The 22653-nt window shown below is 44.7% G+C and overlaps 1 protein-coding gene across 4 annotated transcripts in view; it reads left to right on the top strand.

Moving 5' to 3' along the window:
- The window catches only part of Rasgrp1 (RAS guanyl releasing protein 1), a 61534-nt gene extending 39230 nt beyond the window's left edge, over positions 1–22304 (top strand). For 2 of the 4 annotated variants that reach the window (XM_087650341.1, XM_087650342.1), the window contains exons 6-17: positions 1804–1957; positions 6403–6576; positions 7498–7614; positions 9335–9610; positions 11750–11830; positions 12697–12801; positions 13575–13684; positions 14311–14455; positions 15435–15471; positions 16093–16245; positions 17094–17473; positions 19622–22304. In XM_087650341.1, the coding sequence (XP_087506467.1) occupies positions 1804–1957; positions 6403–6576; positions 7498–7614; positions 9335–9610; positions 11750–11830; positions 12697–12801; positions 13575–13684; positions 14311–14455; positions 15435–15471; positions 16093–16245; positions 17094–17473; positions 19622–19756 (1867 nt within the window). In that variant the 3' untranslated portion in view covers positions 19757–22304. 4 annotated transcript variants of the gene reach the window in all.
- Positions 22305–22653: the final 349 nt, after the last annotated feature.

Below are 22653 nucleotides of genomic sequence, written 5' to 3'. Positions count from 1 at the left end.
TCCTTTGAAACTACACTCCTCCAGTAACCTGAGCTGTGAAACTAGGCCTCTCACTGCCTCCATCTCCTAGAAGCTCAGACAAGCAGGGTCTGAGAGCCCACCAAAGATAACTTAATATTTAATAAAAAGAGCAGAGAGGCCACCCAATTAGGAAGTTTCACGAGATGGGAGCAACAAGCAGAGAGAGCCAGACCTGACTAAAAAGTAGCCATCCCATGAGAAACTGAAAGCCTTGTACCTGGGCTAAGGTCTCCTTAGTAGTTAGGACAGCAGGCACCCCTGAACTTACATGGACCAGAAACTATTACAGAATGTCTCAAGCAAAGATTTAGAACAGTCACAGATATCTGTGAAAAACCATTCAGTTCCTAGAGCTGCAAGGGAACTGGGGGATATTTCAGATCATTCTTCGAGTTCCTTATTCACACAGTTGGCTCACTCTGGAAAATGAGCCCTTCTTAATTTGGGGAAGGAGGGTATACATATTACATGCTGGGGGTTTTATGTGTGGTCAATTGTTTTGCAATAATACAAATTCCCAAAATACAGAGTTCTAGAACTGCATTACTGGGGAGATCAATTAACCCAAACTCATGGTTTTGCCTGAGGTCTATGATTGACAGACCTGGGGTCTGTGACTGGTCTCTATCCATCAACTTATCACTGCCATCTATTTTGACACAGCTCAGATGAGAACTCGTGGCAGAATTGCAGCTGCCCTCCAAGCCCTGCTTGTGATACCCACACACAAAGGGATGGTTTCCAAGCTACATCCCCCAATCCCAAATCAATCCGCTTCTCCATTTGGTCCTCTGTGCTCCTCTGCATGGAATTATATAACTTGATAGATAAAAGGGATTTTTTTTTACCCAAAAATATCAACCTTTTCATTTTCAAGATGAAAACCCTAGAGCCTGGGGCCACTTGAAAACCTCAGTCTTCTGACCTAATATTTTCTCTCACGATTTCTTTCACTGTGCGTTCTTTAGACTTGTTAATTGAGGATATTTCCTGACCTGATATATTTAAGGAATCATGAGTTATGTTTTCCTTTGCCAGGCATTTGAGAGTCGTGAGTACACATAGGGAAGAGGTCTATAGAATTTGTATCCTTCCCCAAGCTTAAAACCAGGGAATCTTTGTGTCAAGAGTCAAGGCTCTCAGAAGCGCCTGTTTAGAAACCCAAGCCTGCACCCTGCTGCCTTTCAACACTGGCTGCCTTCCTCTGCTTAGTGTGAAATTGAAACTAAGAAATTCTCTGGGATGGGCTGTGAGGACATTGGGGAATAATTGGGTCATTCTAGGGTCAGTCAATTTATATGGTCATTTTTGTAAATGGGGACATTGGGGGGAAATGACTTGTTTCTGACCAGTGTGACTTCATGTTCTTGACCACGATTTCTTGAGGCATGATGTCTTCCCCTCTTCTTTTCTGATCTCTTCTGGCATGAAAATTAGCTCACTCTTATGATTTCCACCAACAGTCCCATAACCCTAACAGGAATACAGGAAGACATGGAAGGCGTAGACTAAAGTCAGAGGAAGAGCCAGGAACAGGACCTAAAAATGTCCCTTTCCCACTGCCCTCCTGTCTCTCTTGCTGCATCGAAAAGGCTCATTTCTTTGAATGGTTATCAGGAAAAGCAAGATAGACTGGGGAAACTCGGTTTGCATCATTTTTGCCAAATGGAGCTAGCTAACTGTACTTTGGAAATTCTGTGGGTCACACTAGTGTGCTCATTCAGGAAAAGCATGTGGGACTGACTCTTCTTTTCTTCTCCCTTTCTCATCCACTCACAAAAGTAATTCTCGAGACTGGTCCAGGAAACTGACTCAGAGGATAAAATCAAATACCAGCAAGAAGCGGAAAGTGTCCCTGCTGTTTGACCATCTTGAACCTGAAGAACTGTCTGAACACCTCACCTACCTTGAGTTCAAGTCCTTCCGACGGATATCTGTACGTAGACAAGGGGCAAGAGGGAACCTACTGTGGGAAATTTAGGAATATGAGCAGAGAAAGTCAGCAGCCAGTTTCCCTCCCAGCCCAGCATGGTGCTCTCCTTGGCATGGTGCTGGAAGGCCTCCCTAACAGGTATCCTGGGATCTGAAAAGTCAGTGTCATCCTAATTCCTCTGGCTGCCCATGCCCTGCTTCCCCACCCTACACCCTCTGTGCCCACCTACCACTCCAGCATTCACTCAGCCTATCAAGCTATGGCACTGGGAGATTCACAGAATACATTGCATGCATGCTTATGTAGGGAACACATGCCCTTCACCCATGATAACCATTAGACTTTTAGAAAATTGTTATGTAACCTTCACACGCACGCGCGCGCGCGCGCGCGCGCGCACACACACACACACACACACACACACACACGAAAGGGAGGGAGGAGTAAAGGGATGAAATGGAATGGAACAGAAAGATAAAATAGGAAAAGACTTCCTAAGAGTTGGAATTCCAGGGTAGGCTTAGAATGGCTCTAGGAGGCTCTAAAACTAAAACAGATGTGACCAGTTTATTCCAAAGCATACTTAGATCCATAAGATGGTGCCAAGATGGCCAGCATTATCATATTTCTGCGAGCAAACTGTGCTAACTCACACTTGCTGTAGCCAAGCAGAACAAAGGGGGATGAAGAGGAAGGGATTCAGCATCACCATCAGCCACAAGGAGCGATCACAGCACATCCCGTTCTCACAACTACCTCCACAGGACACCAAAGAACACTTTCCCACACGAGAGAACTTGCCGCCATGTTAGATGCAACATGCTGTCAGTGGCCAATGTGTTTTACCTGAAGCACGGCACGCTTACTCTACGCAGGCTCCCCTCCCGCACGCGGGTACTGTCTTTGATTTTGCTCTGACGACAGACAGTACTGTGTTGCCTGACCTAGAATGACCTGGACTCCCAGGTGAAGGATAGTGGGCCAGGGCAATGACAGGCAAAGTCTGTACAGCTTATTAGAGTTGGAGCTGGATGTCTCCCAATCACTCAGCACCGACTTATTGAGCCTAGCTGTGTGTAGATGGAAAAGAGCAAACCAGATCACAGCGATTACGTCATACCCTCTCCTATAACACTGATATCCTGTCATCGCCCAACCAGGAGCCTAGGAGCTTCCACTTGGGACTGTCCCCAAACACTCTCCTGTGCTAACTTCCCAGATTCCTCGTGGGCATCCCTCAGAGTGCTGGGCACCATTGGGAAGCTTCAGCTGGGGATTTTCCACTTAACACACCTCGCCTGTCCCAAGGCTAGACAGATGGTCTCTGAAAAGAAACCACTATCCCACTGGAAATCAGAGCTGTGCTGGAGACTCTGGCAGAGCAGCCCCTAGCCTGTATGGTGTCTGCTTTATGACAGTGCCTGGCTGGAGCAGGTGGAAGTGACCATCAGTATGAGACTGAGCCAAAACCAGCAACTCTGGGTTGAACAGCATTCTGTTTACAAATAAAAACTTCAACCTTCTATCTTTTGAGTGGCCTGGCCCCCTCATAGAAGGCTATTTCAGCAGACTCTTATTTGCTTTTGTTCTTCCTCAAACAATAATTTTCCACTCAGCATAAAGCTGTAGGAAAATGTATCTTGCCGGCGGAGGGGGGCAGCCCTTGCAGGGGTTTTCTTCCTTGCTGGTTCTTGAGGCAGTAGAGTGGGAAGAGCATTGGCACTTGGTCTTATGAGATATTTAGAGTTGCTGTATAATAAAAAGTTTACTTATCTAAGTCTAAGTTACTCTGCTACTGTAGCTAAGCTGCCTTCTATGTTCCTCTGAGGCCAGAAACTACAAGTCTCTGGCACTTCGCAGCTCCTCCTAAAACAGCAGAGGATTAAGTACTATCCCAGCAGGGACTGCCTCCAGGCTCTAACTTTCAGCCTGCTAGTCCAAAGGCACTGGAAGAGAAAGGGACACTTAGAAAAGTAATTATAGCATTTATTACTAAGTAGTAAAAAGTTTCCTATGAAAGCTATCTAAGGGGAAAAGCAGAAAGATCAGGGAAAGGGAAAAATTCTTCTAAATGGGAAAGGGAAAATTTTCTTCTCTAAGCGGGGAAAGGCAAAAAATTCTAGGAAGGGAAAACTTCTACTCTTCTTTCTCATCTCTTTATCCTCAGTCCCAATATATCTTTCAGAATATATGATCACATGTTACAAAGTTCATCACGAGTTCACACAAAAAATATCAAATCATAAATTGAAATAGAAGTTTACAACAGAGAATGTTTACATGCATGTCCTTTAGGAGTAATTATCTGGCTAAACATCCATCACCTGTCACAGTTCCACAGGTTCACTGGAGGTTTCAAACCATAAATAAGTTATTAGTGAAGTTTTATATAGATAAACCCAGTCAATATTTTACCCTCTGTCCTAGCACCTATAATAAACCATTAGTTCCCTTTCATGTCCTTTGGTTAATTATTTTACAACCTCTTGGATTGTGCTCTGAGTAGGAGAAAATCCAGTTACCATCTGAGAGCAATTAACTGGTGACACATAGGAGACTGGTAGAGTTCTCACTGCAGCTTTGACTATCAGAAAAGGCCCTAATAGCAGCCCCACTATAAAAGAGCTTAATAGTAACTGTGTAATCTTAGGAATTCCTATAGGGTCATCATTAAGCCTTAAGAAATCATCTATTTGCCTAGATAGCATCACTACAAGATTGGACATCTTAGAGATCTGCTCCAAAGGGGTGGGGCTATTACTTAATGATTTTTATATATGTTTAATAGTAACAGGAAAAGCAAATTAATAGCAGGAATATTTCCTAAAATGAATTCTCTCATGATCTTGCCTAATAAGAGTGAGCCTGTCACAGATTGTATGATAATCTGAAACAGGCCATCTCAGGAAGATCACCTGCTAGTTGTTTGTTTGTCCCATTATGGCTCCTGACAGCATCTCTGCTGTGATTTCTTTGTTCAACGCTTTCTAGGAGAATTATATTACAAGGATAATTCTCTCTTTAAAAAGAAAAGTAAGACAAATAGGTTGAACATATTTCTAGTGAGAAGGAATATAATGTACTCATTGGAGTGAGGGTGGCAGCTTCCTCTTAGAACAAGGAAGACCTTTGCTTTCTGTAGCAGTCTCACAGTTTTTCTGAAGAATGTTTCAATCCTGCTCAGCTGTATCTGCCCACCAGCAGTCACAGCATCGTGGGTGGGGATTGGGTAAGGGACATCTGTTTTATTTAGGCAAGGCCAGGCATGGGGATATGGGAATACACATTCATATTCATTCTATCTATCTATCTATCTATCTATCTATCTATCTATCTATCTATCTATCTGCACTTGTACACACTCATGTTTGTGTGTATGTACACACACACACACACACACACACACACAAACACACACGTGTGTGCGCCTTAACAAAGCTAAAATTTATTTTCCACCATACTACAAGTCTAGCAGGTATCAGTAGAGGCTGGTTGGAGTGGCCAGTCTTCATCTGATTGGGAACTCCCACCATCTCCAGAGCAGTGGAAGGAAGAGTGGCAAGGAAGGCATGCACTGGCACTTAGATCAGCCTTGATGCTTCGAGAACATCCTCCGAGTTATTTCACCTGCCCACATTAGCTTTCAGAGTAGAGAGTTTGGCACAGCACCAGAGCCTGCATAGGAGTATTCCTGGAGACTAAGTTCTTCTTTATTGTTGAAGCTAAGAGACTCTTGGAACAGGGGCATGGCAGCTATAATGATCACTTAGACCAGACTGTCCAGAATAGTTCATCCTCACACTTGTAGTCCCATTGTTATCCATAGTTAGGAAAACATGGCCACTGTGTGATTGGCTAGCCATGTTTCAGGTATCTTTCTCACTCGGCTTCTGGTCAAGTTTGTGAGTATGAGGTGGTTCAGACAAGCTAGTGTTAACATGCTAATTCTCCTATTAACACTACCTCACATTTGTGTAGCACCATGAAGAATGGAAGTCCTTCTACACAGTGTGTCATGTTGATGCTTGTAACAGGTTTATGTCCTAGATAGGGAGACTTTATGATCACAGATTTTTTTAGCTGCAGGTGGAGAGATAAATTGTGTTCTTGAACTGTTTTTCACCTGAAGATTCAGAGCTGGAACTAATACATTACATTTTCTATTATAATGTGCTCTCTTAAGAAAGAAAACTATCCACTCGAGTATGCTATTTGAGCTAATTGATGTGTACTCATCCTTGCATGCCAAATAGACCTGATGTAGAGAGGCCCAATGTGATCTTCCTCCCATCATTCTTTTGGGCCTGATGGTGAAGATATCAGGGAGGCAGCCATAGCCTTGTTCGCCCATACCAGTTCCCAGCCACCACTGAGCAGAGCTGACGTGCCTCTCAGAACCCCAAGAGTACCAGTGCTGCATTCTGATGTTGTCTTTCTTTCCCCTCCAGTTCTCTGATTATCAGAATTACCTTGTAAACAGCTGCGTAAAGGAGAACCCCACCATGGAGCGGTCCATTGCCCTGTGCAATGGCATCTCCCAGTGGGTACAACTGATGGTTCTCAGCCGTCCCACCCCACAGCTCCGGGCAGAGGTCTTCATCAAGTTCATCCATGTGGCTCAGGTGAGTGACTGGATTGAGACATTCATCCTAGGCCATGAGCCTAGTCTGAGTTACGTCCCTTCTGACCCACAGTGGGCCTTGTTATCTCCTGCATTCTCACCCAAGAGCAATGTAGAAGGCCACATGGGCCATCTTGAGATCAGGACCCAACTCTTTGGTGTTTTTCAGGACAGATTTTATTTTTATATGAGTAGCCACATGGGGAATTCTCAACTTCAATGGAGCCAGGCCAGTCTGAGTTGTCTCAGGCCCTGGATTGAGGCTCTGCCGGAGGGCATACTCAACTCTCGAGGGTCAGAAATTCAAATGTCTCTTCTCCAGCTGTTATCCTTTACCAGCACGAGCATCTCACAGGAATAACATCTTTACCTTAATAATAAGCCTGGCAATAGGATAAATGCAATAAGAGGGTGATTATCATATTTTCCAACTCTGGATTGTCTACACCAGTGATTCTGAAAGCTTGGAAATGGTCCACCTGCTCTAATATTCATTAAAAGCAGATTAGACGTTGTCTAAAGCCTACCTTTAGTCTAGGGAATCAGAATTTATGGGTTGTGTCCAGAAGTCTTTGGTGAGTATGTTGTCAATAATTCTAGGGCTGGGGATTTAGCTCAGTGGTAGAGCGCTTACCTAGGAAGCGCAAGGCCCTGGGTTTGGTCCCCAGCTCCGAAAAAAAGAACCCAAAAAAAAATAATAATTCTAGAAAATCAACAATTTATATGGTAGTCCACCGATCAGATGCAACACAGAGGGGCGTGTGACTTCCCTGCTGATCTTGCTCTGGTCTGGGGAAACTGTTGCTCCTGACTGTTATTCTAACTACATGGAAAATGTGCAGAATAGTGATGTCAGCTTCTATGCTCTGCCATGTAATGACACGTACAGTGATTCTGCTGTCATCTGTCCTCTGTGTCACAGAAGCTCCACCAGCTACAGAACTTCAACACGCTAATGGCTGTGATCGGGGGACTGTGTCACAGCTCCATCTCCAGGCTCAAGGAGACAAGTTCACATGTCCCACATGAGATCAATAAGGTCAGTGAGCTGTCTTCTCTGGGGCCTTAGGGCCACATATCTCTTATCAACAAGGTTAGGGGCCAAGGAGGCAAACTCCAAGGAAATCAAGAGGGGTGAGACACAGACCTGAGAGTGTGTGTGTGGCCTCAGTATCACTGTGCCCCTCTTAAAACAATGTGTGCTTCTTTCCTGTGTCTACAAGGTGTCAGACGTTCGATCACCATCCTTGTCATTGACTCCCTCACCCGGCTCTCCTCACTTTAGAATACTGGAACACTAGCTTACCAGAACACTTGCAGCCTGGACACTTGACTTCCAGAGTTGGAGATATTCTATAGACGCAGTGTTGGGAAGAGCCTGATCATTGAACTACACCCCCTGCCATTTGCTGCAGTTTTATAACACATTTTGCTTGGGTGGTGTCTTACACACTGTCCCGCATTATTAGTTAGATGTCACAGGATATGTTTTAACCTCTTATTACAGAGTTGTTAGTGTGAGTACCACTCAGCAGGATGTAGGGAGCTGTGAATGGCATAGGCTAGCTGACGATGACTGTTTGAGCATCTAATGACAGGGGACTTTACTATCCAGAAACAAACCATCCTACACTGGAAGAGGGCTCTTTTTTAGGGACATATTCCTAGGTCTCGCTGTCCCTATCCATCCAAAGGAGGATGTATGCATCCTCCTTTCAAGGAGTACCTTTTGTTTCTGCTTTCATCACCATGCTGGGTCCGTGAGAAGCCTTTCCCCTATGGCTGGGCAAACGGGGACATCTTTGGTCATTCCCTAACATTCTCTAACACACTGAAGGATCACATGTATATCAGAAGCCACAGAAACAGTAACAAAAATTACTATGCCCTACAGTCTGCCGTTCATCCTCCCTTGTGAGTTCACATAGCTCACACTCACCAGCAGTATTGGACAAAGGGGTGAAGAGGGAGCTCTCTTGCTGTCTTAGAGTGACTGGGTGAGCATAGTCTGTCTCTATTTTCTCACTGTACAAAGACAGTTCTTGTTAGGCACAATTCTATTAAAAGAATTTGTCATGGTGTCTAATATGGTTATGTCATGGGAAAACATGACCTGCAAGGTTGCTTCTAAAAACTTGGGCATTAATGCATTTGGCAGATTTATAACTGACATGATCCTGGTTTGTTTAAAAAGAATGTAGCTGGCTGCGCCCTCCAGACACAGGACCGTTTTGAGAAGCTTGAGCCACAAAATAGTAACCTGCACTACACTGCTGCAGCTCCCCCAAATGAAACACATCCTTTCCCAGGCCAGCAGCAAAGGCGGCACCTGCTGACCTCATGTGCCAACTCAATGCTATGCTTCTGGGAGCTTTTAAGGGCACCAGGGAAGGCAAATCATGGTTTGGGGATAGGAAAAGCACTTATTACCTTCTGTATAGTCCTGAACCGTTCATTGTTGTGTCATGTGCTTATATTAGTTCTAAAACTAAATCACCTGTAATATAAAATGATAAAACCCCATTTAAATTAAACTATGCAGTGATATTGAGGAACAAGTACTTTGTTTATGACTATCCTCTGACATTTGACTTTTCTGGAGTTTTAATTGGGGAGTTGTAGTAGATACTCATTAGATGTATCACTCACTGTCCACCATATGAGGGATGGAGTAAAATCATGACAGGCATGAGAGTGGCTGCCACAGGCAGTATACTAGGCCCTACAGGTGCCAGTGACTGATTTGTTCTGCTTTGTAGGTTCTGGGTGAGATGACTGAACTGCTGTCCTCCTGCAGAAACTATGACAACTACAGGCGAGCCTATGGTGAGTGCACCCACTTCAAAATCCCCATACTGGGTGTGCACCTCAAGGACCTCATATCCCTATATGAAGCCATGCCTGACTACCTGGAAGACGGGAAGGTGAATGTCCAAAAGCTCCTGGCCCTTTACAATCACATCAATGAGTTGGTCCAGCTGCAGGACGTGGCCCCACCATTGGATGCCAACAAGGACCTGGTGCACCTGCTGACGGTGAGATTCCCATGGGAGAATAACTGCTAAGTACTAGCTATAAACTGGGTGGAGGGCTGTAAACTAGGGGGGGGAGGGCTGTGGGGAGGAAGGAGGAGGAGGACTTGGCTTACCTTCTCGTCTACTAGCTACAGAGTAGAACCACCATCTCTTCTTTATGGATGGGATGCAGAGGCACAAAGATCAACTACCCAGAGGAGTTGACACTATTAAGTAACAGTTAGACTCAGGTTGGAGAAGGGGACCCAGGAGACTGACATTGTTTTAAGTAGTGTGTTTTGCAGAATTCCAGGGGTCTTTTCCTACTCCTGCAAAAGCTGTCCCTAAGTTCTCATGTAGCATGAAAAGAGTAATAAAAGGCACCATCCCACGCTAGCGCCAGCTACTCTCTGGCCCCAGCAGTCTTGCCACGTCAATGGCTATCCTCATGTACCAACCACCCATCTCATGGCTTCTCTTGCGTATTCTGCTAACATTCCCAGCCTGTGGTCAGCAGTCACAAATCCTTGTAACCAGGCAAAAACAAAGCTCTAAAAGTCTGTAATGTATCAATTGGATTTATATCAGTAAATTCTTACCCCCACAAAACACCCACACAATGAACACAGAGCCAATTGATATTGATATAAACTACAACTAGATAAGACAAATTCTTCTGTAATTATCCATCCCTTAGAAGATATTCATAGCTACCTCAGGATATTTAAAGCCACGCAGAATATAGATCCTCTTTCTCTTCTTCCGTCTTCCTTCTTTCCTCCTTCTTTGTCCTATCTCTCCCGCCTCTCAAGAACTCTCAGCTTGCCCTCCTTTTCCACTGTCCAATCACAGGCTCTAGCCTTGTCTTCCACCCGCCCTCACCTGCAACAGTCTACACTCTCAAGATGTCGCTGAGCACAAGTGGAGACAGGGTACGCTCATAAAATACAGTAAGGAAGGGGTAAAACCCAGCCAAACAAAACAAGAAGAAAACGAATTGTTCTTTGCGTTTTGTGACTTGCAGTTTAGACCTCTGTGCCTGGAGACATTCTATCCAAGGGCAGGTATGGGGAGTGGAGATCAGGGTCTGTAGTGGGTATGGGGTGAAAGCAGCTGTGCTTCCTTCCAAAGCTGCGATGCTCCCGTGTGCAGCTGCAGAAACGTGGACGATCCTCTCCAAGTCGGCTCCCTGCAGTCTGCAGTTATTCAAACATCTCCCATTCTGAAATCACAAGTTGAAATGTGCTTCTTTGTACTAAGTGGAAGAGATGGTGGCCATGGTCTCTTCCTACCTCTCAGAGCATTCGGGTGGTGCCATGGGCTCCAGTCACAGCTCAGGACCTATGCTAGCCCTTTTTCTTTAAACAAGTGACTTTGGCAAGCCTCAGACAGGAACATCAACTCTATACAGAAACATAGACAGTAAATCTCAATATAAAGAGAACATCTTGGAACTTTGTCAATATTTAAAAAAAATATTCTAACAAGAAAGAATCAATATATTCCCTATTGAAATAGCAGGTATTATACCAGCCAAACTTTGTGGATCCTAATTTTTATTTTATTTAGAGAGAGAGAGAGAGAGAGAGAGAGAGAGAGAGAGAGAGAGAGAGAATGTATGTATGTATGTATGTATGTATGTATGTATGTATGTATGTATGTATGTTAGAAGACTACTTTGTGGAGTCATATCTCTTCTTCCAGCTTTTTGTGAGTTCCAGGAATTGATCTCAGGTCACAGTGAGTGACTTTACCTGCTATGACATCTTACTGCCCAGCACTTAGTGGGGTTTAAAAACAAACTGCTGGGTCTGGACAGATGGCTTGTTGGTTAAGGACACCTGTTGCTCTTACAGAAGCCCATGGTTCAAGTCCCTGCATCCACATAGTGATTCAGAAACATCAGGGACTCCAGTTCCAGGGAATCTAATGCCCCCTCTGACCTCTGCAGGGACAAAGAGTGTATATGGCACACATACACACGTGCAGATAAAATACTCACACATAAAATGGATAAGACTAAAAACAAGCAGACAAAAACCCTGCTAAACACCAAGAAAATGAACCACTGGAAAATTGAACCAAGAAAGAAACCTCAGTTCTGGGAAAGGCAGACAGTGAGTGTCCTAGCAATTAACAGTGTTCCTCGTTTACCTGCAGTTATCCCTGGATCTATACTACACCGAAGATGAAATCTATGAGCTTTCCTACGCCCGTGAACCAAGGAACCACAGGGCCCCGGTGAGTTTCTCGTGCTAAGACTTCTGAGTGTAGCAGGGCTTTAAAAGCTGATCAAGTTCCTTCTCCAACTGGCCTTCTGTGCTCGACTTTAAGCAAAGCACAGAGAAAGCTGCTCAACATATGTGTGGCATACAGGTCTTATCCATAAACAACTTATGGTTAGACAAAGTGTGGACAGTAAATGACTGAATACCTCAAGAGGGTCAGAATGGTACAATCTACCAGGAACTCTGGGCCCACGGGGGTTCACAGAGCACCACCAACCAAAGAACATGCATGAACCAGACCTAGGCCCCCTACACATATGTAGCAGATATGCAGCTTGGTGTTCACATGGGTTCTTTAACAACTGGAGCTGGGGCTGTCTCCAACTCGGACTCTGTTGCCTGCCTTTGGATCCCTTTCCCCTAGCTGGCCTGCCTTGTCTGGCCTCAGTGGAAGAGGATACCCTTAGTCTTGATTTGACTTAATGTGCCAGGGCTGATTAGTATGGGGCAGGAATGGGGGGGTCCCTTTCTCTAAGGAGGAGGGGACGGGGAAGAGGAGAAAAGGGTAGGAGAGTGAGGGTAGGAGGGGGCTGCGATTGGGATGTAAAGTCAAGAAATAAATTAATTAATGAAAAAATGGGAGGTGGCAGTGACGTGAGACACAGTGCTGTGTGAGGCACAATGTTGTCTGCCTCCAGGTAAAGCACACCCAGGTCTCCTTCCTAGGACTGGGTGATGACAACCGTTGCTGGGTGGTCATGTAGGAGCGCTTTAGGAACCTGTGCCTTTTCTGCTGCTACAGCGTACAGTCAGATTTCTGGAAAGGAAAGAGTCCTGTTACCCTGTGTCAGCCACAAGAGTTTTCCTATTCCATTTTAGCCACTGACACCTTCGAAGCCACCAGTTGTAGTGGACTGGGCCTCTGGAGTGTCTCCCAAACCTGACCCGAAGACCATCAGCAAACACGTCCAAAGGATGGTGGATGTAAGTAGCTGTTTCAGCAGGCAAAATCCTGGTGTGCACTGCTTTAATATTAGGTGATAGGGAAGAGAAAGGGCTAGAGTGATAAGAGACACAAAGGTGAGAATTTGAGGACTGGGAACTCAGAGCTGTGTCATTCCACATATGTAGGATGTTTCAGACAAAACAGCAACACGCTGGTTTCCAGTAGGGTGGATTTGCCTTGCTTATAAGCCCTTGCAGGGGAGCATATGTTTAAAAATTATCAGTTGGTATGGGGCAAAGGTCAACATATAATAATGCTAACCAGGAGACTAGGAAACCTGGCACTGTTTGGTTCTGCTTACTCCTGAGGAGGGGTTCCGTTTGCATGTGGTGGTCTTTATAGTTGAATCACATTTGCAGAACAATGAGGAGCATAGGATTCGAGGAAGGGAGCACTTCTAATTAGGCCAGGCTGTGAGCTAAAGAAGGGAATGGAGCCCTGTACGGAGGGCAGAATGGAGGGGAACTGACCCATCCTCCACACAAAGCGGTTGCTATGTGCAGAAGCCAGTGCGAGGCACAGTTGATATTTGCAGGTTTCGAGCACCTGGGTACCCTGAAGTGGCTGGGGCAGCAGAGGCCTGGGATGTGCCCTGGTGTGGCAGTGCCACAGCATAGGGAGTGTCTCAGTGCTGTTGTTACTGAGGCTGTGGCCAGGCTTTTGTGTATCTGCCCCCTTGTCATCTTGACTGAAGGGAGGGATGACTGGTTTCTCTTCAGTAAATGGAAGACATTCTTTTTGTTTTTTCCAGTCTGTCTTTAAGAACTATGATCTCGACCAGGATGGATATATCTCTCAGGAGGAGTTTGAAAAGATTGCTGCGAGCTTTCCATTTTCCTTCTGTGTGATGGACAAAGATAGGTGAGGCATGGCGTGTGAGACTCTGAGTGGTCACTGAAGAGCTCACAGACACATGTGCTGCCGTGCCTCTGTGATCAGTGCTGGGAAAGGCGAGCCACAAGTGAAGGCCTCTCTCCCTTCATCTGAACTGCAGCAGACCACAAAACCATGTGATTTCTGCATAGTTCACCATGCGGCCAGCCAAGGAGGAAGCAGTTAGCCCTCCTTATTGCTTTGGTGTTAGATTATGGAAACAACTCATGTCTTATCAACACTTTCTGCATTTGTCTCGTGGCTTTAAGTTCTCTACAGAAGACCAAACGCATGGCCAGTAGGTTCTACACATGCCCTTCCTATCTCAAGCCAGACACCTTTGCCTCTCTCTACACACATTTAATATCACTTCCCTTTTGAGTCTTACACACACACACACACAAACACACACACACACACACACACATACACACACACACACACACACACACACACACACACACACACACACACACACACACGGGCCTTTCCCAGCATGAGGAGCAGTCAGGCTGCTGAAAGAAAGCAGCATGAGGGGAGATAAAAGGAAAGATTGTTTCGAGCTCGAGGAGCCACCCTTCCTCTACTCACCTCTTCGCCTGTCATTGCTGCAGGGAGGGCCTCATCAGCAGAGACGAGATCACAGCCTACTTCATGAGGGCCAGCTCCATCTATTCCAAGCTGGGCCTAGGCTTTCCACACAACTTTCAAGAGACCACTTACCTGAAGCCCACCTTCTGTGACAACTGTGCTGGCTTTGTAAGTTATTCTTGGGGTGTGTCAGAGATGGACAGAGAGAGAGAGAGAGAGAGAGAGAGAGAGAGAGAGAGAGAGAGAGGGAGGGAGGGGGAGGGAGAGGGAAAGAGAGAGAGAACAGGACAGTTTAAACTAGTAGAACAGTCATGGCCTCAAAGTCTTCATATACTCACTCATTGTAGCTCAGAGTCCCAGAGAACACCCAGAAAACACAGTCCTTTATAGTATGGGTTTAGCCTGTATCTACTTTTTTCTGCCTTTTTTTTTCTTCCTTGGTGCATTAAAATTCTGGGACAAATGGTACAGAAATGTGAAATTTGGGTAGACCTTTTAAAGTGTTACATGTTGTTTCAAATGTTAGAGAATAAGAAAATACATGTCTTTCTTCCCCTTTCAAAAGAAATGAAGTTACCCGTGTCCCAGTGGGTCTCTCCATGCCTATACCCACAAGGATGTCCCAGTTAAATTCAGCGTGTCACAGAACAAAAACTAAAATGGTCCAGCAGTGGGAGGGGAAGATATTGACAGGAGGGGTCGGTAGGGATAGGAGGAGGATAAAAGAGGGTGGGGTGGAGGGATGAGTGTGACTAGAATGTGTTATCTACATGAGGGGAGTCATCCAAAAATAAATCAATTTCTTAACATTTGTATCGCAAAGATTACTTCGTCTTCTGTCCCAACCCAACTAATAATTTCCTCCCAAGTGGGTTTTCTGACCTAGGACTGCATACTCCTCAGTCCGAAGGAGCCTGTGTGTCTAGCTTCATCCATGTCAGTCCTGTGCTGGGTCACAAGAGCTCTTGCATAGGTAGTAGCTGTCTTTGATCAGCAGCTTCCGGTCAGAGGAGCAGGACATGAGGGAGCCACCAGGGTCTACCCATGTGATACACAGTAGAATGAGGATGAGTGAGTGCCAAGGCACAGCGTCACACCTGACAGGTGAATGAATGACATGTGCCATCTTCTCTTCTCTGCCTCGCAGCTCTGGGGTGTGATCAAGCAAGGCTATCGCTGTAAAGGTAAGTCTTAGCTTCAGGGACTAGGGACATTTCCCCTTGTCTCAAGAGCTCACACGGATAGCATTTCTTGTACATAGTTGCCCATTCAGTCCAAACTTGCTTGGCTGAGTTCAGAGCCTTGCATCCAAACTGGTTTCTGAAGAGCCCCAAGAGGGATTGTTGCCAGCCAAGAGAGGGATGCCTGTAAGACCAGAGAGGCAACGTTTTCCCTCTACCAAACCCTCTCTTTGCCTCAGTGGCTCTGGAAATACAGATGGCTGTGCTCCTTGTAGGACAGATCCTCAGGGAAAAGGAATCAGTGCTGGGTAGGTTACTGAAGGCCCAGGTCAGTTTTTCCTTTTATCAGCAGACACCTCAGGACCTAATTTGCCAAGTCAGCATCTCGTCTCTCCCAGATGAGGAGATGCTGCTTGATTCTAAGACTCACTGATAACAACTCCAGGGCTTACCAAGGGGATTAAGTATGATGAGATGATCTTTCCTAGATTCATTAAGAACATCAGGTGTCCTAGCTCCAGAGGCTAGACCAGCCAGGTCTGACAAGAGAGCACTCCGTGAATTTGGTTGTGAGAGAGATGCTAGAAAAGTGAAAGACGTCTGAACACAGTGTCTTGTCTGCAGACTGTGGGATGAACTGCCACAAACAGTGCAAAGACCTGGTAGTGTTTGAGTGCAAGAAACGATCCAAGAGCCCGGCGGTATCCACAGAAAACATCAGCTCTGTGGTGCCAATGTCCACTCTTTGTCCACTGGGAACCAAAGATCTGCTCCATGGTAAGTAGGCACTGGGAATGTTTGCTGTGAATATGTACTGGGCTGGGGCGGGGGGTGGGAGCGTTTTAGAGGGTAAGAAGGATCATTGCATGTTGATATTTCCAGTTAACCTTGACCTCGATTGCTATGCCATGGCTGACTTGTCATGGATTTTAACTCTCTGAGTGCTATAATAGAGTGGAAGTTGGACATGAAAATCAGTGGATGCTATTGGGCACCTACACCAAGAGAAGTTATTGACTTCTTGCCAGGATAGCTGGATCATATTCTTGAGGAATTAGAGCTTTTAAGACCCGGAGTCCACAGAAAGCATTTACAGAGCATTCCATCTATACATTTATCCTGATATTTTTACAAGTGCTTAGGAAACCCTGCTACATTGAAGCAGGGATTCTAAGTTATAGGAACAATAGCTGTCTAGGTAACTTTTGTGCAAACACAAAAAGATAACTTTGAGGGCTGGAGGGGTGACTCAGGGGTTAAGAGTAGCTGACGCTCTTGCAGAGGACTTGAACTCGGTCCCCAGTACCCATCAGTAACTCCAATTCCAAGGGATCTGAAATCCACTTTTGAGCTTCAAGGGCACTGCATGTATGTGGTGTACATATATACACAATACAAGCAAAACATGCATATTAAAAAAATTTAAAAGATGAAAAAGAAAACATGTCTTTCCTTGGTGTGGATGGACCCTGATGCAAACTCCCTACTTCTATCATGCCTGACACTGGGTATCTTAAAACTGAAGCGACGTGGCATGTGGAACTCCCGAGATAAAGGTCTCATTAGAACAAATGTGACTCTCGAGTTCATCTTCTCTGAGAGCTAACAAATGTATCTCTCCACAGCACCCGAAGAAGGATCTTTCATTTTCCAGAATGGAGAGGTTGTGGACCACAGTGAGGAGAGCAAGGATAGGACCATCATGCTCTTGGGCGTATCCTCACAGAAAATTTCAGTTCGGCTGAAGAGGACTGTTGCCCACAAGACCACCCAGACAGAATCATTTCCTTGGGTTGGCGGCGAGATGCCCCCTGGTCACTTTGTGCTGACTTCTCCAAGAAAGTCAGCACAAGGTGCTCTTTATGTGCACAGTCCAGCATCTCCGTGCCCCAGCCCAGCACTGGTCCGGAAGCGGGCATTCGTCAAGTGGGAGAACAAAGAGTCCCTTATCAAACCAAAACCAGAGCTTCACCTCAGGCTCCGGACCTACCAAGAACTGGAACAGGTGCCTCCTGTCCCACTCCCCTTTTTTTCTTAGCTCTTTCACTGAAGTAAAATCCAATAGGGGACTGCATAAGAGTGAAGATTCAAATCACAATGGACTAGATTAGGTCAGCAGACAGTAAAAAGGACGGAAGTTGGCAAACATAGGTAATCTAAGCCATCGCAGTGGCAAAGAAGGAGACATTAGCTTTAATGATGTTTAATTTAGCTAATGAATGTCTTCCCTGCCCTTTCCCCTCAGACATCAAGGTTTGTGTCCTGTCTGCAGGCCCATCAGTACATAAGCCACCCTCCACCCAGTTTAGTGTACTATACAGTGAGGCTGCTTACAAGGCTGTGGGACAGGTGACAGTTACCAGCAAGGTTCCCTCCTTGCCAGGCCCTCAGGAGAGTCAGAGATCAATGTGTGACAGAAGGTCTGGGAGTTGATTTGGTGACTAGACTGAAGAACTTGGTATCAGGAGAAACACAGGACAAAAGGATTCTCTGGATGAAAAGATGTCTTTTACTCAAAGTATCTTTAAAATGCAAACAAATTAATCAGAAGGTAGTCACCTTAAGAGAAATGCCAAGTGTTACCTCTTAGAACAGTAAAAGCAGTCTTGAAAAGGGAACAGGATAAAAGTAGAGGACTTTGGTTTCAGATGCCAAGACATTTCTTTTGTTGTTTCTGTTGTTGTTTTGTTTGCTTGGTTTTGTTTGTTTCTTGGTTGGTTGGTTGGTTGGTTGGTTGGTTGGTTGGTTGGTTTGGTTTGGTTTGGTTGGTTTGGTTTTTTTGAGACAGGGTTTCTCTGTGTAGCCCTGGCTATCTGGGAAATAGTTCTGTAGACCAGGCTGGTCTTGAACTCAGAGATCCGCATACCTCTGTCTCCTGAGTGCTGAGATCTAATCCCAGACATTGATTATACCAATTGTTAAACACTGCAACCAGTTTGGTCCTCTCTAAAATGCAGGGCTAAGAGTCCAGGTTGGGGTTCCAGTTCTTTCATGTCCATTAAAGGCAGCAACGAAGTTGTGAAAAATGCCACAAGGAACAGGTGACTGGTCACCAGAATCCTGAGCCTTGACAATTTATTGGCTGATTCTCTTTTTCTTTTACCTGCATAACAGAAACCTGAGAGCCAGAATTCTCCACAAGTATTTTGGAGGAGCAAACCATGTGCTTTTCCAGTAGGGACCTGCAATGACTGGTCTTTAATCTGACAGTTCCAGCCACAAGGAAGTCTAGCTAAATTTGTATTTCAAAGAGCATGCAATAGGGACAGCTGATAACATGTTATTTTCATTTACGTAGTAACTCTGAATCAGCACGGAACCAAATAACAAAGGAAACTAAAACTTTGGGCCAGACACGCTTGGGCTGTAAAACTCTGTGTCAGCATTTTCTGCTCCCACAAAAAGTGCACCCCAACACCTATCTCCAGGGCGTGGGTAGAGTAAGCACCCCTATTATCAGATAGCCATCCATTGTCACGTAGCAGTATCAGGCTCACAGCAACTGCTCAATCTCACATAAGCAGATAGAGAGTACTCTAGGTGACTTCGTGCGTGTGAGTACCCAGAGGGTGCCCAGCCAACTAGACAAGGCACCTATGTTTTACGATGCACATGTAAATCAGTCTGGCAAAAGGACACTTTCGTCAAAACCAGAAGCCTGGAAAACAACCAATGGCTACACAGATTACTGCCAATAAAACACTACATCCTAGTTTGGGAGTGAGACAAAATTCTTCCATCAAAAAGTAGTACTAATTATCAGTAACAGGGGTTTATGCACGTAGGTTACATTAACTATAACATCTCATTCCACAGAGCTTGAAGCGCTGCTTTCATAGCTCAGAGCAGACCAGACCACAGACTACTTTTTGCCAAGTTCCAATGCCTGCCTCACACTACCCAAAAGTTGTGTCCTCCTCCAGCCAATGCCCAGGAACGGCTTGTTCTGTTTGCTAGCCACTCACATCTGGGGTCTGAGCAAAGAGTAATGTGTTATTTCATACTCACGACTAAATAACTGCTTTGAAAATAGTTTGTAATTCTTAACCGCAGTAAATAGGAGATGCCAATCAAATATAATGCTCTTGGTACTGTAACTGATTTCCTACTCCCTGCTGTCCTATTAAGATGCCTTATTCTCATTTCCCTTTAGGAGGTAAATACCCTGAGGGCAGATAACGATGCTCTGAAGATCCAGCTGAAGTATGCACAGAAACAAATAGAATCCCTGCAGCTTGGCAAAAGCAATCACGTCTTAGCACAGATGGACCACGGTGATGGTACTTAATCCAGAAATTCAAGGAACAGAATCTGCAGACGGGTTTACTGGGATCTCACTTCAAAACTGATTGCAGAGGTTCAGCAACTTTAGACTGATTGACTTTTAAAGGGCAGAGATAGCCACTGTTATTGGTGTCCTTGGTTTTTTCCCTAACTGTCTTTAATGTGAGTCGTGGGTTTTCAGTCAGTTGAGTCAAAGGGAAGAAAAGTTCCAGCATGTAAAACACTGAGCAGTCATATTCTAACCTTTTCTTTCTTTTACTGAAACCAATACCAAACATGTGCTAAAATAAGAGTATAGTTTCCTGACAGTGTCTCAGGCAGCCTGCTTTACTGATTCGCACTTAGATAAAGAGCCCCTGGTGAATCAATTTGCTGCCTTCCCCAGGGTTTCTGCAAACTGGGAGTTACTTTGTTCTACCCGAAAACCTGCTCATAATGGAAACAATACCCTAAAAGTGGTGACTTTGACATGCCTGCATTGTTTGTGAAGCTGATCCCTACCTTATTCACTACCTCAGATCTCAAGAGCCTCTTTCCCTGTCCTTTACTTGTCCCCTATTTCCTCCCTTGCTTGTAGGCACATCAGCATATCTACCTAGAAGTGACCTCCTAGAGATGTAGCCTGTGTTTAAATCCAGAGCTTCTTAATTGAACTTGACATTGTCTGATTGCAGGCCAACTTATAGCTCTAGGTCTTAGTCATTATGAAATACAAAATAAAACTACCCATAATCATCAATTACCATGTCATACACAGAACTCATTATCGAAGTCAAACGACGTAAACATGCCTGTCCAGATAGTCTTTCTTTAGTGGATAGAATTAACAATCTGTGACCTTTTAAAAGACATGGTCTGTGAACAGTGTTTAGTTCTTCACGTTCTAGTCTCTCTCTCTCTCTCTCTCTCTCTCTCTCTCTCTCTCTCTCTCTCTCAAGTAAACTATCGTAAGGTTCTCTTTTGAACTGAATCTGTGCTTAAAATTGTCTTCACTTTTATTATCTACAAATAAGCTATGGGAGGCGATGGCTTTAACAGCTGACAGCATTTACCTATGTGTAGAATATGTGTATATAGTATCAGGCATGCATGGAGCTTGGCCTTTCTCCTTTTAGACACCTTTCTAGTCATTCACACAAATTCACAAGGATAGTCCTGCTCACTCTAAGGCAAGCTGCTAACAATGTAAATTGTTCTGCTTTGCAAAGCTGCAACAGTCTCCGAGTGTCCTTTCCTGAAGGTTAAAAATCAGTGGGTTTGTCTTGTTGCCTGTGAAGCAATTCATAAACTCTTTGGTCAGCTTCCTTGTAGCTTTCAAAAACATTTCATCTAATTGTGTCCTTTCGGGGAGACTTTGCTCCCATGCTTGGAAGGTCTGGCACCGCACTAACTTGTAATTTAATAGGCAGGACAAGCAATCTGAGAGTATCATCTAACTTATTAAATTCCAAACCTAGCTGGGCAATGGGGGCACGGGCCTTTAATCCCAGCAGTCGGTGTGCAGAGGCAGGCTGACTTTTGTGAGTTTGAGGCCAGCCTGGTCTATAGTGAGTTCCAGGACAGCCAGGGATACACAGAGAAACCCTGTCTGGAAAAAACAAAGGAAAAAATTGAAAGTTTCAACCCTACAGCCAAGAGCATCAAGTCTACAGAGGACTATGAACTGTTCACAGTGCTGCACCCTAAAGGACTCAAATCATTTAAGACGTTCCTTTGAGGACTGACCACTGCCTATCTGCACACCTCTTTGGAGTGTTTCAGTGACAAAGAGCTGGCTTGTGGTGAATGTCTCTGTAAACTTTAGTGAACTGCTTTACTCACAAATTCATCCTTATTCTACTTACACTCAGAAATTTGCAAAGCATGTACACCACTGGTACCTATACTCTGGTGGGTGTATGTATTTCATGGAAAATGTGTGCAATGATATGACTAATGGCCGACCTCAAACTTCCTACTTTTCCTTGTGGATGTTTTCCTCTGCTATGCACTAGTACAAGTGTAGAGCTCAATTTTTTTAGACACTGTCTTGTCCTTATTTCTCATCCCCAATCAAGATCTCCTGGTGAGTTTTTGTGTAAATACTCTGTAACATAGGAATTCAGAGGGCCACAGTCATTTGTCACAGCTAGATGACCTTCTAGACAGCAGAACGGACAGGAAAGACAGGGTGAGGGTAGTTTCCTAACAATTCCTTACATTCCAGCAAGGATGAAGGATGTTTGGAGTCTGAGTTGGTCCTGTTCCTGCAGAGCTGTAGGAGCTGGTGGGATCTATTGAGACAATCTGGAACTAAGGTTGGCTTGTCACACAAGGTTCTGATTGCCAGACTGACTTGAAATGTTTGGGCAGATGTGTCTGCCAAAGCAAGACTGATCCTATCCGTGAGCAGCAATGTTCTCTTGACTGGCTTTATTGACCAATTGTGAAATTGTCTAAAGACGTATATGTAAAAGCTTCGAGAAAGAAATGTACATACTGTAAAATTTTTTATACCTATTGTATGTTTTGTGTCTCATATTTATATCATAAAAGACATTCAATCCCTATAACTTCAAGGTCTTGTGTTTCTTTACTTCATACACATGTAGTAGGCATTTTGTTTGAAATTCTACCAGAATTCCAACCAAAACTACTCCTCCATTCTATTAAGAAGAGTTTTCTGGTGGGGGGCGGCACCTAGATTACTTGGATTAAAATGTTCTGCCTTTTTTATAGGATGAGGAAGTCACAGTGGATATGTCCATCTTATAATGAACGACCTCTCCAAACATCAAGTCTGTAAAATGCTCAACATTAATTAAAGAGGCCAAAGCTGTCATCTCCTGTGACTCTTAATTCCATGGATCTAGCTAAGTGAACCAGAAGGGAAAGGAGAGAATCAATCATCGTTTGGAGTGC

Source organism: Rattus norvegicus, chromosome 3 (genome assembly GCF_021556685.1).
Source record: "Rattus norvegicus strain SHRSP/BbbUtx chromosome 3, alternate assembly SHRSP_T2T, whole genome shotgun sequence".
NCBI classification, from domain to species: domain Eukaryota; kingdom Metazoa; phylum Chordata; class Mammalia; order Rodentia; family Muridae; genus Rattus; species Rattus norvegicus.
Note: the sequence above shows the minus strand (reverse complement) of the source record. Positions and strands in the feature narration are given on the sequence as shown.